The 14,419-nt window shown below is 35.5% G+C and overlaps 5 protein-coding genes across 9 annotated transcripts; 2 read left to right on the top strand and 3 right to left on the bottom strand.

The window, feature by feature from the left end:
• Positions 1 to 6: 6 nt before the first annotated feature.
• Positions 7 to 2,560, bottom strand: LOC128885423 (coiled-coil and C2 domain-containing protein 2A-like). The gene is made up of 3 exons (XM_054139467.1): positions 836 to 2,560; positions 623 to 777; positions 7 to 546 (listed from the first exon to the last, which is right to left on the bottom strand). The coding sequence occupies exons 1-3, from the start codon at positions 2,472 to 2,474 to the stop codon at positions 7 to 9; spliced, it is 2,334 nt and encodes a 777-aa protein (XP_053995442.1). The 5' UTR covers positions 2,475 to 2,560.
• A 1,622-nt stretch (positions 2,561 to 4,182) lies between these two features.
• LOC128885412 (tubulin alpha-1 chain-like) lies at positions 4,183 to 6,440 on the top strand. The gene is made up of 3 exons (XM_054139450.1): positions 4,183 to 4,344; positions 4,960 to 5,182; positions 5,255 to 6,440. Exons 1-3 carry the CDS (start codon positions 4,342 to 4,344, stop codon positions 6,379 to 6,381), a joined length of 1,353 nt encoding a protein of 450 aa, XP_053995425.1. The 5' UTR covers positions 4,183 to 4,341; the 3' UTR covers positions 6,382 to 6,440.
• A 488-nt stretch (positions 6,441 to 6,928) lies between these two features.
• On the bottom strand, positions 6,929 to 9,454 carry LOC128885411 (E3 ubiquitin-protein ligase RNF14-like). Of its 3 annotated transcripts, none has more exons than XM_054139446.1 (5): positions 9,313 to 9,454; positions 7,941 to 8,863; positions 7,608 to 7,836; positions 7,343 to 7,515; positions 6,929 to 7,217 (listed from the first exon to the last, which is right to left on the bottom strand). In XM_054139446.1, exons 2-5 carry the CDS (start codon positions 8,826 to 8,828, stop codon positions 6,969 to 6,971), a joined length of 1,539 nt encoding a protein of 512 aa, XP_053995421.1. In that variant the 5' UTR covers positions 8,829 to 8,863; positions 9,313 to 9,454; the 3' UTR covers positions 6,929 to 6,968. The 3 variants fall into 3 exon arrangements, with proteins under 3 accessions (XP_053995421.1, XP_053995422.1, XP_053995423.1); XM_054139447.1 differs by lacking the exon at positions 9,313 to 9,454 and adding an exon at positions 9,142 to 9,306; XM_054139448.1 differs by lacking the exon at positions 9,313 to 9,454 and adding an exon at positions 8,961 to 9,129.
• Positions 9,455 to 9,570: 116 nt separating this feature from the next.
• LOC128885414 (UDP-N-acetylglucosamine--dolichyl-phosphate N-acetylglucosaminephosphotransferase) lies at positions 9,571 to 14,381 on the top strand. 2 transcript variants are annotated; one of them, XM_054139453.1, is made up of 7 exons: positions 9,571 to 9,749; positions 9,844 to 9,958; positions 10,067 to 10,512; positions 13,368 to 13,556; positions 13,639 to 13,709; positions 13,802 to 13,965; positions 14,068 to 14,381. In XM_054139453.1, exons 1-7 carry the CDS (start codon positions 9,571 to 9,573, stop codon positions 14,131 to 14,133), a joined length of 1,230 nt encoding a protein of 409 aa, XP_053995428.1. In that variant the 3' UTR covers positions 14,134 to 14,381. The 2 variants fall into 2 exon arrangements, with proteins under 2 accessions (XP_053995428.1, XP_053995429.1); XM_054139454.1 differs by lacking the exon at positions 14,068 to 14,381 and having other exon boundaries at positions 13,639 to 13,751; positions 13,852 to 13,965.
• Positions 10,628 to 13,332, bottom strand: LOC128885413 (beta-1,4-mannosyl-glycoprotein 4-beta-N-acetylglucosaminyltransferase). 2 transcript variants are annotated; one of them, XM_054139451.1, is made up of 3 exons: positions 12,476 to 13,332; positions 11,968 to 12,254; positions 10,628 to 11,873 (listed from the first exon to the last, which is right to left on the bottom strand). In XM_054139451.1, the coding sequence occupies exons 2-3, from the start codon at positions 12,124 to 12,126 to the stop codon at positions 10,746 to 10,748; spliced, it is 1,287 nt and encodes a 428-aa protein (XP_053995426.1). In that variant the 5' UTR covers positions 12,127 to 12,254; positions 12,476 to 13,332; the 3' UTR covers positions 10,628 to 10,745. The 2 variants fall into 2 exon arrangements, with proteins under 2 accessions (XP_053995426.1, XP_053995427.1); XM_054139452.1 differs by lacking the exon at positions 12,476 to 13,332 and having other exon boundaries at positions 11,968 to 12,450.
• Positions 14,382 to 14,419: the final 38 nt, after the last annotated feature.

Below are 14,419 nucleotides of genomic sequence, written 5' to 3' on the forward strand. Positions count from 1 at the left end.
AATAATTTATTCTCGACTTCTAAGAATTACAACAGCCAACCACGTTGAACAGATTTTTCCAATGTAAGGCTGTACATTGTATACTAAAGCAAACTCAACCGGACCAGTTATATTATGAATTTTTGTCGCGTGTAACTGTTCGGTCAAATCGTCTATAGCGCATTCACGTTTGTTTAGTATGAAACCGTGAACATGATAAGCCCTGTATAACTGTTTCAAATCTCTCTTATCCAACTGCGGCTCCGAGGAAGGTTCTATCTTTGAGATAAAGTTTCTTAGAATGGTAATCGCATGACGATTGAATATCGTCGTCATGCCAACTGTGCTACGCCAATCGGCCAATTTATCTTTTAAGCGTTGCTCTACATCCACAGCTACTTTTTTAATTTGCTTCACCTCCTCGTCTGTAATACTTATTTCCAATGTTTGAGCAATATGATCAGTTTTTGTTAACGTAATAGTATCTATAGGTCGCCAGTCTTTGCTTAGTTTGACATCATACTTGAGATTATGAGCCAAAGTAGATTTTTGCAAATTTTCCCAGATCTATGAATATATTACGCAAATCAATTAAAATGTTCATTATTTCAAATAAATATATTGTAAAAACTGTTATACGAACGCCAAACTGATTAATTAAACGAGACACTTTCGTTAAGGGACAATGGCTGTCGTCCAGTTTATGATAACTTCCGGTTTCTGGGTCCCACAATGTGTATATTCCATTGTCACTAATACTTAGAACAAATGCAGCCCATTTACTTATTTGCGAAGAACCTGTTACATCGATCATTAAATAAAAATTTTTTTAAGATTATGAGACACAGTTACATACCTAATAGAACATATATTTGTAAACCAAAACTCTGTAACAATACAGCGAGTAGAGCTGCTCTTCCGTAATGGTCGACTTTTTTAATGTTTAATGCTTGACGAGGTGTAATGGGTCCATAATGAGCTGGCAATGGTGGTAAAAGCATCGCTAATCGTGCAACATCCTTTGGATTTTCCAAACCATTAATTTTGTATGGTGTTACAAGACACCGTGGAATTCCTTTGAGTAATGTGTGTACAGTACTGTTTTCCACGGACTTCACAGTACTCGGATGTTCCATTTTAATTAAAACATAAATACGAGTGCACGATTGACCAGGGCTAGCTTGTATATACCCAAATAATAATAATGGACTAAACAAAGGAGATAATACTATCCATCGTTCGAGCTCTTGATGATTCCTATGTTCCAGAGGAATTCTAGTTTCACCTAGCCACTGTTGACCCCAAACAGGATGTTGATCGTACAAACGAAACTTTATACTATGTTCGTCGCTTTGTTTTGGTAGCTCAAAATGCATTGTTTCTTGCCATACAGGTGCTGGACCTTCTGCTATAGATGTAGTATGAAACGTATTACCCCATTCAACTTCTACAAATGGTTGCACTAGTGCAGATTCTTCTCTAACTGGTATTTCTATTCCTCGCAAAATAGTAACAGCAAGTACTGTTCTTTCTATAGTATTGTATCTACGTGTACCAGATGATGGTTCTAGTGGTCGACTAGTTTGAAATAGATTTCTAAATGACATATCAAATAAAGAAAATGCAGGTTGTTCTGTTACAACTATATCTGGTAATTTTGGTTCTTCTACTTGAACTTTTTTGGAAACAACAACCTCAGAATCAACAGTGAACGACAATGCTGGGTCTTCTAATAAGAAGTATTTAACTTGCTTTTTGCAAACATTTTTGATTGGTCTGAGTAAAGTCATACTATTCTGCGGATCGTTTGGATCACTACTTAATTTATACAGATGAGTTGTGTAGGATTTTTGTTCTTTTTCACCATAATCACGCAAAGTAATTGTACACATTACCATTCCAGCATGTATTCTATCAAAATTGTCACTAATTGCAAAATCTATCTTTACTTTATTATTTTCAATGTTACGTTTAGGTAATGGCAATGGTAATATACTAGACTGTCCACCTTTGGCATGCACTTGTATGGAAAAATTATTGCATTCTGAATGTTTAATTAATAATTTATGCAATTTTCTGTTGAAAGGGCTGTTAGCTTTACATATAACTTTCTTCTTGAACAATAAAAAGACAGATGTGATATCAATTGTATCCGATTGATCTCCTAGAGTATTTATGTTTACTTCACGGATTACAATCTCTACAAGTTTTCCACAGAATTTACGTTTCGACTGATACTCTAAGATATTCATATTAAATTGAGAGGGTTCAACGTCACTGTAAATAAAAGGACTATCAGAAGCATATAATCCATCTTCGACTAATGTGGATTTTTTACTTAATTTCCGCGGACATTTGTTATTTACAGACAGAAAATCAGTTTTTTCTATTTTATTTATAGTAGGATGTGCATAACATAGACTTAAATCTAGCTCTTTCTTATCTTCTGTGTGTTGCTCGCATCCTTTGATAAAATCATCATTCTCCGTAGACATGTTAATACAATACTAAAAGAAGATTTTATTTTAATGAGAAAGAAAATGATTCAAGATTGCCACAAAAATGGGAATAGGACTGAACATGTTTGTTATTACTTCTTTGTTTACATTAAAGGGTTGCCTAGGCAACTCCAATTTTTTTAAATACAGTGGCGCCATCCGTGGGAAAACGCCCAAGTTTGTTGTGAAAATAGTTCCCACTGTTTCTCTAAGATGCCGCCACGGATATGTTTCAATAAATTAATCTTCATTTTTCATAAATGCATAATTAATACGATTATTCGCATTATAAAACTACAATATATTAGTTAATATGTCAAATGTATTATTATAATGAACAATTATTTGATGTAGTAATAATTATCGACATTTTTAGTTAGTGGCGCTATCTATCAGCAACAGTGGGAACTATTTTCACTACAAACTTGGGCGTTTTCCCACGGATGGCGCCACTATTACTAAAACCAGTGCTGTCCTCTTATTCCCTTCGCTCCTGCACCAAACATTTTTATAATATAATTTTTACATAATAATTTAATACCTAAGGGTGCAACCAAGAGCTGCTATAAAAAGGATTAAGTTTCCTTTCAAATAGCCCCAACAAAAATTTTAGCACACGAGCCCCAGAATTAATGATTATACGTCACTGGGAGGAAGCATGTATGTATTATAATACAGGACAGCTAACCATCGCCCAGCTGTCGTCTTCAAGCGTGACAAAAAAATATATACTTACGCAGCGTCTTGTCCTTTATGCATGTCTTTATGCAAATAGAAATTTGTTATTTTGTTAAGAGATACAGTAAAATTAATAACACACGCTATTAAGAGCGAATATACGATTAAAATGACTTTCAGAATTAGGTACATCCGGTTTATTATGTTAGGTACTAATCATTTTGTCGTACTCGATATCCACCTATACATCTTTCGAAAATGGAAGAATGAAAATGACATTTGTCACATAGTTTTATGGTCAAACAGTTTCGCAAGACTGAAGGAGATACAAAACTGTAAACAGGTCAGAAATCATGGTAAGGTGAGATCGCAGAATCAAGAGTAGAGAGCGGATACGGTATGTGCTCATGGGCAGGAAGTAGATCAACTTCAATTCATCGCATAATCAATCAGCTAAAGTTGCTATGTGGATCTCAGAAACGTTCCTTACTTTAATTCCGTTGAAATCAATACAATCGATTCATATAAATTTCGAGTATCGTGTAAATAGTGATATTCGAAAAATCGTTGTTCCTATGCTTTTAAATTACTTCATTTGCAATGTACTTTTAATGACAGCATCGTATTTCTAAGACACCCGGTACGCGGAGACGAGATCAATACCAAATAAATCACCAATCAAAATGCACAATCCAAATATGGAAGAACCGTCGCCCATGGTAACTGTATTTTCACGTAAAAAATGCCCAACGTTTTTCCACGTTGCAGCCAAGCTATTAAGATCATAAATTAATTCGTTTAATTGTTAACATTGTGCAGAGTGGTGAATGAACATATTACCGTTAATATCAATAAGACGAGCGATTGTATCGTTATTACCGGGACTATATTTTCCGTATAAGGTCCTTGCATACAGTCGTACGTAGGTACTGCGGTCGAAAAAACACCAATCACGAAAGGGAATGAGGTCATCGTCGACCAATCAGCGCGCGCTGACGAAGCCGTTCACCGAGGGTATAAATGGCAGTTCCAGCGGCCGGCGATGCATTCCCTTGGTGGAAATTGGGTGGAAGTGTCGTTGTTGTTAGCGAAAGCTCCATTACTTGCTTTAGCCAATTTTCGACGTCCTTCGTCCGTTTATACATCTTTTTTTAAAGAATTTTGAAGCTCTACTTTACATAACAAAATGGTAAGTGTCTTTTCTTTATCGATATTTCCAGTAAACGTGAAAAAATGCTGTCGCGTTACATAGAGAGTGGCAGCCATTTTGTAACGGTTAAGTGCCGGCCGGCTTCCGACATTAGCTTATACATGTCTCTTTGAATATCCTGTAATCATTTATTGAGCTGTCTAGAAAGTACATGCCGATTTTTAGTAGGCGGTACAGGTCTGATTATGTCCGAATGGCTGAAAACAAGTAACATGTATACATTCCTTAAGAGGTGGAAAGATTATGAAACAAAATGGTACATATATAATTCAATAAATATACATCAAAATTCAAATATGTTTTTGAATTTTTCTTAAAAATAGTCACGAACTTTCCGGACAAACCAATAATTTCTTAGACATTGATGCTGTAACAGTAATGGAGCGAAATGAATTGTACACAATTTTGTAATGTAACATAAAACATAAAATATTGTGTATATATTAATTATTAATAAAACGAAAGAAACTTTTGGGACAACCTAATAAATACGATATCGAAACTTCTGCTTTGTATACGATTCTGATATTTTGTATATTTAATACAAAACCCCAAATTTCGTTTCTAATAGATTTTATCTTCGTATTATTTCAGCGTGAGTGTATCTCAGTTCACGTTGGACAAGCTGGAGTGCAGATCGGTAATGCATGCTGGGAATTGTATTGCCTGGAACATGGCATCCAGCCCGACGGTCAAATGCCATCCGACAAAACGATCGGCGGCGGCGACGACAGCTTCAACACCTTCTTCAGTGAGACTGGTGCAGGAAAGCACGTTCCTAGGGCAGTTTTCATCGACTTGGAACCTACTGTAGTTGGTAAATATCCTCGATACGATGTGCTTGATGATTAGCGACTTCGGTTTTATTAAAATTTCGCTAATTTTCTAGATGAAGTACGCACCGGTACTTATCGCCAGCTGTTCCATCCCGAACAGTTGATCACTGGTAAGGAAGATGCGGCGAACAATTATGCCCGTGGTCACTACACGATTGGAAAAGAAATCGTCGATCTTGTATTGGATCGAATTCGTAAATTGGCCGACCAATGCACCGGTCTCCAAGGTTTCCTTATCTTCCATTCGTTCGGAGGTGGTACTGGTTCTGGATTCACTTCACTGTTGATGGAACGTCTCTCCGTCGATTATGGCAAGAAGTCAAAGTTGGAATTCGCCATCTATCCTGCTCCCCAAGTCTCTACCGCAGTCGTTGAACCGTACAATTCAATTCTCACCACGCATACCACGCTCGAACATTCCGACTGCGCATTTATGGTCGACAATGAAGCCATTTACGATATCTGTCGTCGTAATCTGGACATTGAGAGACCCACTTACACGAACTTAAACAGACTGATCGGCCAAATTGTATCCTCCATTACAGCTTCTCTGCGATTCGACGGTGCTCTTAACGTTGATCTGACAGAGTTCCAAACTAACTTGGTCCCTTATCCCAGGATTCACTTCCCGTTGGTAACATACGCACCCGTCATTTCAGCAGAGAAGGCATATCACGAGCAACTCTCTGTATCAGAGATTACGAACGCGTGTTTCGAGCCAGCAAACCAGATGGTGAAGTGCGATCCACGTCACGGGAAATACATGGCCTGCTGTATGTTGTACAGAGGCGATGTGGTACCCAAGGACGTGAACGCGGCGATCGCCACCATTAAAACGAAACGCACCATTCAGTTTGTTGATTGGTGCCCTACTGGATTCAAAGTTGGCATTAATTACCAGCCCCCTACCGTGGTGCCTGGTGGTGATCTTGCCAAGGTGCAACGTGCCGTTTGCATGTTGTCGAACACCACGGCCATTGCAGAGGCCTGGGCTCGTCTCGACCACAAATTTGATTTGATGTACGCCAAACGAGCATTCGTCCATTGGTACGTCGGAGAAGGTATGGAAGAGGGTGAGTTCTCCGAGGCTCGCGAAGATCTTGCAGCACTCGAGAAGGATTACGAGGAAGTTGGAATGGATTCCGCTGAAGGCGAAGGAGAGGGTGCTGAAGAATACTAAATATTTTACGTTTTGATACACCCTTTTTTTGCAATAAAGTAAGTGATTTCCATCGACAACGTGTTGTTCATTTGAAGAATACCAATCCTTTGTGTAACAGTGGTTTCCATGTTGAAACATGTTCCCTAAAATTTTGGCCAAACAAATTTGAACAATTGTATTAATAAATACATAACATTTATCACGCTATGAAATCATTTTTTTATTAATTTGCGATAAAATACCGATATTTATACTCATATTTTATAAAAGTTGTTTAGGAAAGATTATATCTTACGAAAATAGTTCCAAAACAATCCTCTATGGTTGCCGTACACGTAATTAACCTAATATTTGTATAATAAACTCAACGAAGATACACATACATACTTCTAGATTTTCATTTCTGTACATTAAACATTTCTAAAACATGAAATATTGGAGGATTCGTAAAAAAATATATAATTAAAAGACAATTCTGATCATGTTCATTTTTTTCCACCGCATAAAATTAATATGAAATGAACACATTCACTCAAAAATTGACCATGCCTGTGAAAAAGGCATGTTCTTTTAATGCGTTAATTATTGTTTTGTTTATTTGAAATTTATATTACAAACTCTTGGGGGAGGTCATCATTCTCCAACTCGTAATTCATATTATCAAATCGAAATTCGAAGAAATCATCGGGCTCTTCATCGTCTTCCAACATTCCCTGATTCAACATATTATAGCACTTCGAACTTATATCTCGGAAATGATCGTACGGTGAATGAGGGTTTAAAATTTTGTTGCATAACCAGCAGAAGAATGTTTTACAATGCGAACATATCATTTTGTTGCAGCCATAAGATTTCTGAAAAATCAATTTCCACAATATATACCTTGGCACGACAATCTTTTTGTTTATCAAAAAATAATTTATCCGGATTCGTTATTCGTTTCCGATAGTGTTCGTTAACGACGAATAAAATACAGTACCTCGATAGAAGCGTTGCATTTAGGACACTTCTGGCTGTTACTTTTAATCCAATTCTCAGACATGGTATTGTCTACTAAGCTTTGAAGTTGCTTTTTGCCATAACGTTGTTCCATTTGTAGCTTCCTCTCATTGGAGGCTTCTTGATATTCGACTACTAACTGGCGTGTTTCAGCTTAAAATATATAAAAATGCATGCACAGTACGTCTTACAATTTCTGTGTACAACAAAGGGTTTCTAATTTTAGATATAGCATAGGAACATACCTGAGTAGATCTTACATGGTTCTATACCATGGTATCCCATCTTGCAATGAATACAAAATGCGTATTGACACACTGGACAATTCGCCAATTGTTCATCTGGTTCACGACTAACTGGATATTGACAATTACGTCTCGGACAATATACTATGTCCGGCATAGTATCTAGCGTTGCATTTAGGAGTATAGAATCATACTTTTCAAATAACTCTGAACTTACTAGATCCTTTATCTGAACATTTTGATAAAATTATAAATACAATAAACGATAATAATTTTAAAGGAATCAATCAAACTTTCGATTCTATGTATAAAAAGATAAAGAAAAGAGATTACCTGTGCAGGGGTTGCTTCGGAAGCACACTTTTCTTGGGGACAACATATATTTTGTACATTTCCATCTTTGATTCTTACCTCGAGGTAACCACTTATACAGTCGTTACAAAATACATGAGAGCATGGTAAGAACTGTGTACAATGTTCTCCTATTTTATCCACAAAACATACCTTACAAGTATAAAAGTTCTTTTTGAATTCAATTTGATTGCATTTCTCGTCGTAATCGATTAATGCTTGAATGGGATTTCTCCCAACAGGACAATCTAAAACAGCTCGTTTGTCATAGCATTTGTGTAGATGATTCTTTTTCCCCAAATGTTTAACATTATGCTGTGTTTTCGTTTTGGTTTTTACATCATTGACAGTATGTTCTTTATCTATATCGTCTATTACCTTACTTTTCTGATTATTCTGGGCTTTCTCTAAAGCTTCTTTATAACGTGTATACACACAATTCATATTAGCACTCTTGTGTATATCCAAAAATTCTAAGGCCTGGTCTTGTATAAAGCTTACCCATGTAAATAAAATTTCTTGTCCTTTGTTTTCTTCCCATAGTTCATCCAACTTTATACATAAGTCAGCTAACAATGGGATACGTAACCAAGACGAATATAAAGTAAATTTTGGTGGTGACGTGGAAGGATAATCCTTTGGTAAAATAATGTTTAGTGTCAAAGGTGGCAAATGAGATATGGCGATCTTTTGCCAAGGTTCTTCCAATTGTCTAGAATCTTTGTAAGTTATAAAGTAATTCATAGGAAGATTTAAGAATATCTTGAAACTGCATTGATAAACACCATTTTCCTCGCGATACAAAAACTCTTCAGCGTTATAAATACTTTCCAATGCAATGATCTCATCTTTTTGCTTTTCACTATCCATCAGCACGAAATGAGCAATCGATGATAGGAAAAATGCTAAAAAACACAAAACTTGATGGAAAATTCACTATGAATATAATTTTACATTCTATTATAAATATAATTTTCAATTATACGAAAAAATAAAGATTACATTTGACAGATTTAGGTTAGGTAGTCACGTAAAATAACTGAAACGCAGTACGTTTAATTTTCTAGCTGTAATTCACTAATATGATTAACGACGTCGAAAAATGACCATGTAAACACTTTGTCAACAGAATTATAAATTAACAGATGATACTTCAGAAATTATTTTACAATTACTAAGTTACCTCATTCCTGTTCTAGAAAAAATGTACGCATGTTTCGCGATCGAGAAACATATACATATATAAAGTTTAATAAATAAATTTAACGTTTGAACACTTTATAACTTTGTCTAGGATGAAAAATAAAGTAATCGAGGTACATATCGTAATCAAAACTGTCAAAGTTGTACATACCGAAAATCGAATGATTTTCCGTTCTTGAGTTGCGTGTTATAATCGTTCACACGCGTGATGTGTTCAAATTTTTTAAATAAAAGTCAAAGTCAAAGTATTATTTCGTTCGAGTGCTATTCAAAAAGACATGTCAGTGCGTTTGTGTTATCAATTGCAGAGAACGACAAATATTCGGTAGTATTAAGGCCACGTCGATCGTTCGTCTGCTTCTGCACGTATGTTTTGTTGTCATATATTTTCTAAATCGTTTTTTTGAAAATGTTTAACATAAAACACATCGACGATCCTTGGAAATCTCTTTTCCCGGTCGTAATTAATCTCACGATGTCGGTGGGTGCGTATTTTTTAACCGTACGGTTAATACCGGGAATAAAAGATATGTTTATTAAAGCTAACCTATATGGGATCGATATGAACAAAAATAGTGGTGAAAAAGTGTAAGTGACATTTTGAATCATGATAATTAGCTGTGCTACATTTTTCTTCAATGGACAGCACACAGGTAACTTGTACTTTCAAATTCTTTTCCAGACCAGAGGCATTAGGTGTTGTCAGCGGATGCCTCTTTCTTATAACGCTCTTTCTGTTCATTCCTATACCATTTACAAATTACATATTCAATGATATAAACTTCCCTCATAACGAGGTATGCAACGAATGATCAATGACATAAGAATTGATATTAATATTAGATAAGTTAATTACGAATAGTCTTGCGAATAGGATGAGATAATATGATAAATTTGAATTACAGTTTATGGAATTTTTGGCTGCTCTACTTTCGATTTGTTGTATGCTACTTTTGGGTTTCGCTGATGATGTTCTGGATCTTCGTTGGCGGCACAAATTATTGCTACCTACTATTGCTTCCTTGCCACTTTTAATGGTGTACTACATTAATTTTAATTCTACGTTAATTATTGTGCCAAAGCCCTTAAGACATTGGTTTGGTTTCTCAGTGGACCTCTGGATATTCTACTATGTGTACATGGGAATGCTGGCAGTGTTCAGTACAAATGCTATAAATATACTGGCTGGCATAAATGGTTTAGAAGTTGGACAAAGTTTAGTAATTTCCATAAGCATTCTTGTTTTTAATATTATAGAATTATCGGGAGACCTTTGGAAAGCACATCAGTTCTCGTTATATTTTATGCTTCCATACATAGCTACTTCATTGGGTTTACTGAAATTTAATTGGTAAGTTCTACATAAGTTCTGGGTATGAAAACATACATGATACATAAAGGATATGTTCAAATAAAAAGAACAATACTAGATTCTTGGTTTCTTTGTAACTTATACGTATAAATCATTTAATATTCACAATTCAATCAACATATTATTTTGGTATATAAATTCAGTACAGTATTGTATAGTTTACATTGAGTATCGAGTATGAGTTAATATCACAGTCGGGTGCGATCAGTATGTCAATAATAATCTAATTTAGCATAAAAATTCTCTACTAGCCAGTCATACTTCCACGTATTATTAAGTATTGTTTCAGGCGCAAAATAGAGGTCCCGAGATTTAGAGACTCTTAGGAGATTAGTTTTCCCATCTAACCACAGTCCACTTCCTATTAGGTCCTCGATGAATGGTACGTCGATAGTTTTCTCTATTTGAATTTCTTTGGATTTAACTTTATTACGTAGACTAGTTATAATATTTGCCGGTGCCTGGCATAGATAACAATACCATCCTCCATAATGATTCAAGTCTCCTATCACTAGGCCTAGACTATCTCTTTCGCTTAAATCTCCTTCCAGTTGTTGCAAAGTGATGGAATTCGATCGATAAGCTTCGCGCATTAATCCAATTGTACACGCACCAACTGTTATCGTTGTTTTGAGCGGATGTTGCCAAAAGAATCCGTATACGGACCATCTTAATCTAAAACCGATAGGCTGTGGCCATCCATTGTATACCTTGAGGAACATTAATGCCCTTGAGTTTAATATTTGTTCCGATTCAGTTGTTACATAAATATCGTCGTCCCTTAGATTTCGTACTACAGTCTTTACTTTCTCCCAGACGTACGTAGACACTACCCTTAACGGCTTATGCACCTTTGTTGCTATATTAATATATAAAATCTTGTTCTGTTCCTGTTGCAATAAACCCTTAAGTAGCTTATGATGAAAATTATCCTCCGCGTTACTGAAATCACAGATTACAAAAAGATCAACTACGTTGTATAGTTCTTCTACTATCACCTCCGCGATTGCTGAATTGTATTCATTCAGATAAAACGTATAAATAATGCGTCTAGCTATTTTCCGATGTTTCAGTTTAATATTCTGCTTCGATGCCATAATTGCTCTCCAGACAACTTCCGGTTGACCGCAGTCGGAGCCGTGCCATCCTTGAGTGCAAATGCATTTTTGAAGATCTTCTCTACCTCTCATTTTCTGATTATCCACTCCATATTTCCAACAAACGGTACGATTGTATGTGTCGAATAGCGCAAAAGTCTTTACATCTTTCAGTACTACCTCCCCATTGATTGTCTGGTAGATGGGAAATTTTTTACGATTGTTCTGTTGAATTTGAGACTCCTATAACACAGCAATACACGTGAATATATTAATTGAGGTAGAAGCAAGAAATAAAACTTTTCAAATAGTATTCGATACATTGTAAAAATCTTACCTGTGCACCTTCAAATTTTACGAACGTGACAGAAGTATGAGTTGTAGATATAGTTAATTCGGAAGGTGGAGTTGTAGCAATGTAAATTATAACGATAAGAACTTGTAAGACTAATAGTGTATAAAGCAAGGCCAGTTTCCCATCTAGGCGGGGCTGCATCGCACTACCTTCTTCGTTTTAGTTCGTCAGTCGCTCATTTTATATCTCATAAAAATTTTACTTCGATCGTAACATTTTTGTTACGCGAGAGGCCCACCCAAAAGTGTGTGTATAATCGATGTACACGTCTACGAAACGAAATTTCAACATGATGATGATACATCATACAGTGGTTTATTGAAATTCATGTTTACTGTTTTTTTTTTTTTTTTTTGTTTATTTATATATTAAACAAAGAGTTCAAGATAGAAAAAAAGGGTCTATTTGTCTTTCCAAATTTCAGATGTTAACCAACAAATAATTTCTTATAGAATTAATATTGTTTATATAATTTTGTAAACAAACTCACAATGTAGTCCGAGGCTAACGTTGATGTGAATGCCTTTGCGTCGTGACGTTTAAACCGTGACGTCACCGCTCCCTGGAGTGCCATTTAATTCTTAAATGGCCTCAATCGCTCGTTAACAACTTCCTCAGTAAACGAAACGAAGTCTTCCAGCCGACCTTCGATGCTTTGCTAATCGTAAGATTAGTTTCGACATAATGTCACGTATTCTCAACTCTCCGGAGCAAGGCTGATCTTATAGTCGGACATGTCCCTCCTATCCCATCAAGATCCTCTACCTTTCTTGGCTCGTCTTCCTGAGAACAGCGCGACGAGCTGAAAAACCACGCCCGAATGTTCTCCCACTAGTGGCGCAGCCAGGGTGGTGCAAGGGAACAATTGTACCCCTTGCTACTAATATCTACATATTTTAAACAAATTTTTTATATGTATACAAGAGCATTCAATTTGAAATAATCACGTTAAATAAACATTTGCTCTATCTTCTCTAATTATTTTTAAATTGTTTTACATGTATACAAGAGCATTCAATTTAAAACATTCAGGTTAAATCAACGTTTGCTCTATTTTCTTTAATTAAGTTTCATAGGTTGTCGATAAATACTGTGACTAATTCGTCTTTGTTAATTTTAGCCAATTTCTTTGGTAAATTTTGCTCATTGGGCCCCATGCAACCCCTTTTATCCAAACTTGTAGACAAGCACGCACGCGGCTCCTCCCAAATTGTTCTCAAGGCGCACACTTTTCATACGACCCTAACTTGTTTATTACGAGCGTCGTAATTCTCATTAAATATGAGTAATATTGGGGAGATAACCGCGTGAATCATTGATTCGCCAAATATAGAGCGTATTGTAAATTTGTAAAGAAAAAAATGAAATTCTTTTTGTTCAAGGTATCCAGCGCGGGTATTTGTAGGTGACACGTTTTGTTATTTATCTGGAATGACATTTGCCGTTGTTGGTATTATCGGACACTTTAGCAAGACAACTCTGCTATTTTTCATTCCACAAATAATTAATTTCCTTTATAGCGTACCACAATTATTTCACTTTATACCATGTCCTAGGCACAGATTACCAAAGTAAGCGTTGCAGGTCATTTTCGCGGTCATTTTCCAAGTTGATGTTCAAATCAACTACACTCACGCGTACATTCATTTGCAGATACAATAAAAAAACGGACAAATTGGAAATCAGCCGTACAGTATTTAATAAAAAAGATATTAACGTGATCGGTACGAGAGTAGATTTTGGAAGTTTTGTATACTTATTAATTAGTATGTATTAAGTTTGTCTAATTCGAAACTTGAATAAAACTTTTTCTCAGGTAAACTTATAACATGGATATTTAGGAAATTATATATTGTGAATTGGCAGGAGGATGAAAAAGGTGTCGTTACTTGCAATAATTTCACTTTGATTAATTTCGTGCTGATTAAAACTGGTCCATTAAAAGAATCTACACTCACGTGCATCTTATTGTCAATTCAGGTAAGGGTTTAAGAATTGTTGAATAATGCAGAGAGTGGTAGGCTCTGGTGATGCCTTGTGCAAGGCTTTTGTTATGTTATTAAAAAGTCATTAATGTTGTAGATTATTTGCAGTTTATTAGCATTTGTAATAAGGTACCCTCTTGCTTCATTCTTCTACGATGTTTGAAAAGGCACATATTTAAAAACGGGGTATATATAGCGTCGTATAAAACTGCATCACTTGTTTCATAATGAAATTATATATCGTTTACCAAATATCTTTTATATAACAATTTTTAGTACATGTACAAGTACTTTCAAGATATTGTATTTATTATTAATTGTAATTGTACATTTAATAATCATTGTAAACGGTGTAAATATCATTGTACTTTTCTCAGGAAATAAATATGCTCCTTTCCAGTTTGTTAATCACATTGGCCTACAGTCATAGATGTTATAAAGCAGTAGGA

The sequence above is a fragment of the Hylaeus anthracinus genome, unplaced genomic scaffold (assembly GCF_026225885.1).
Source record: "Hylaeus anthracinus isolate JK02 unplaced genomic scaffold, UHH_iyHylAnth1.0_haploid 11981, whole genome shotgun sequence".
Lineage (NCBI taxonomy): Eukaryota > Metazoa > Arthropoda > Insecta > Hymenoptera > Colletidae > Hylaeus > Hylaeus anthracinus.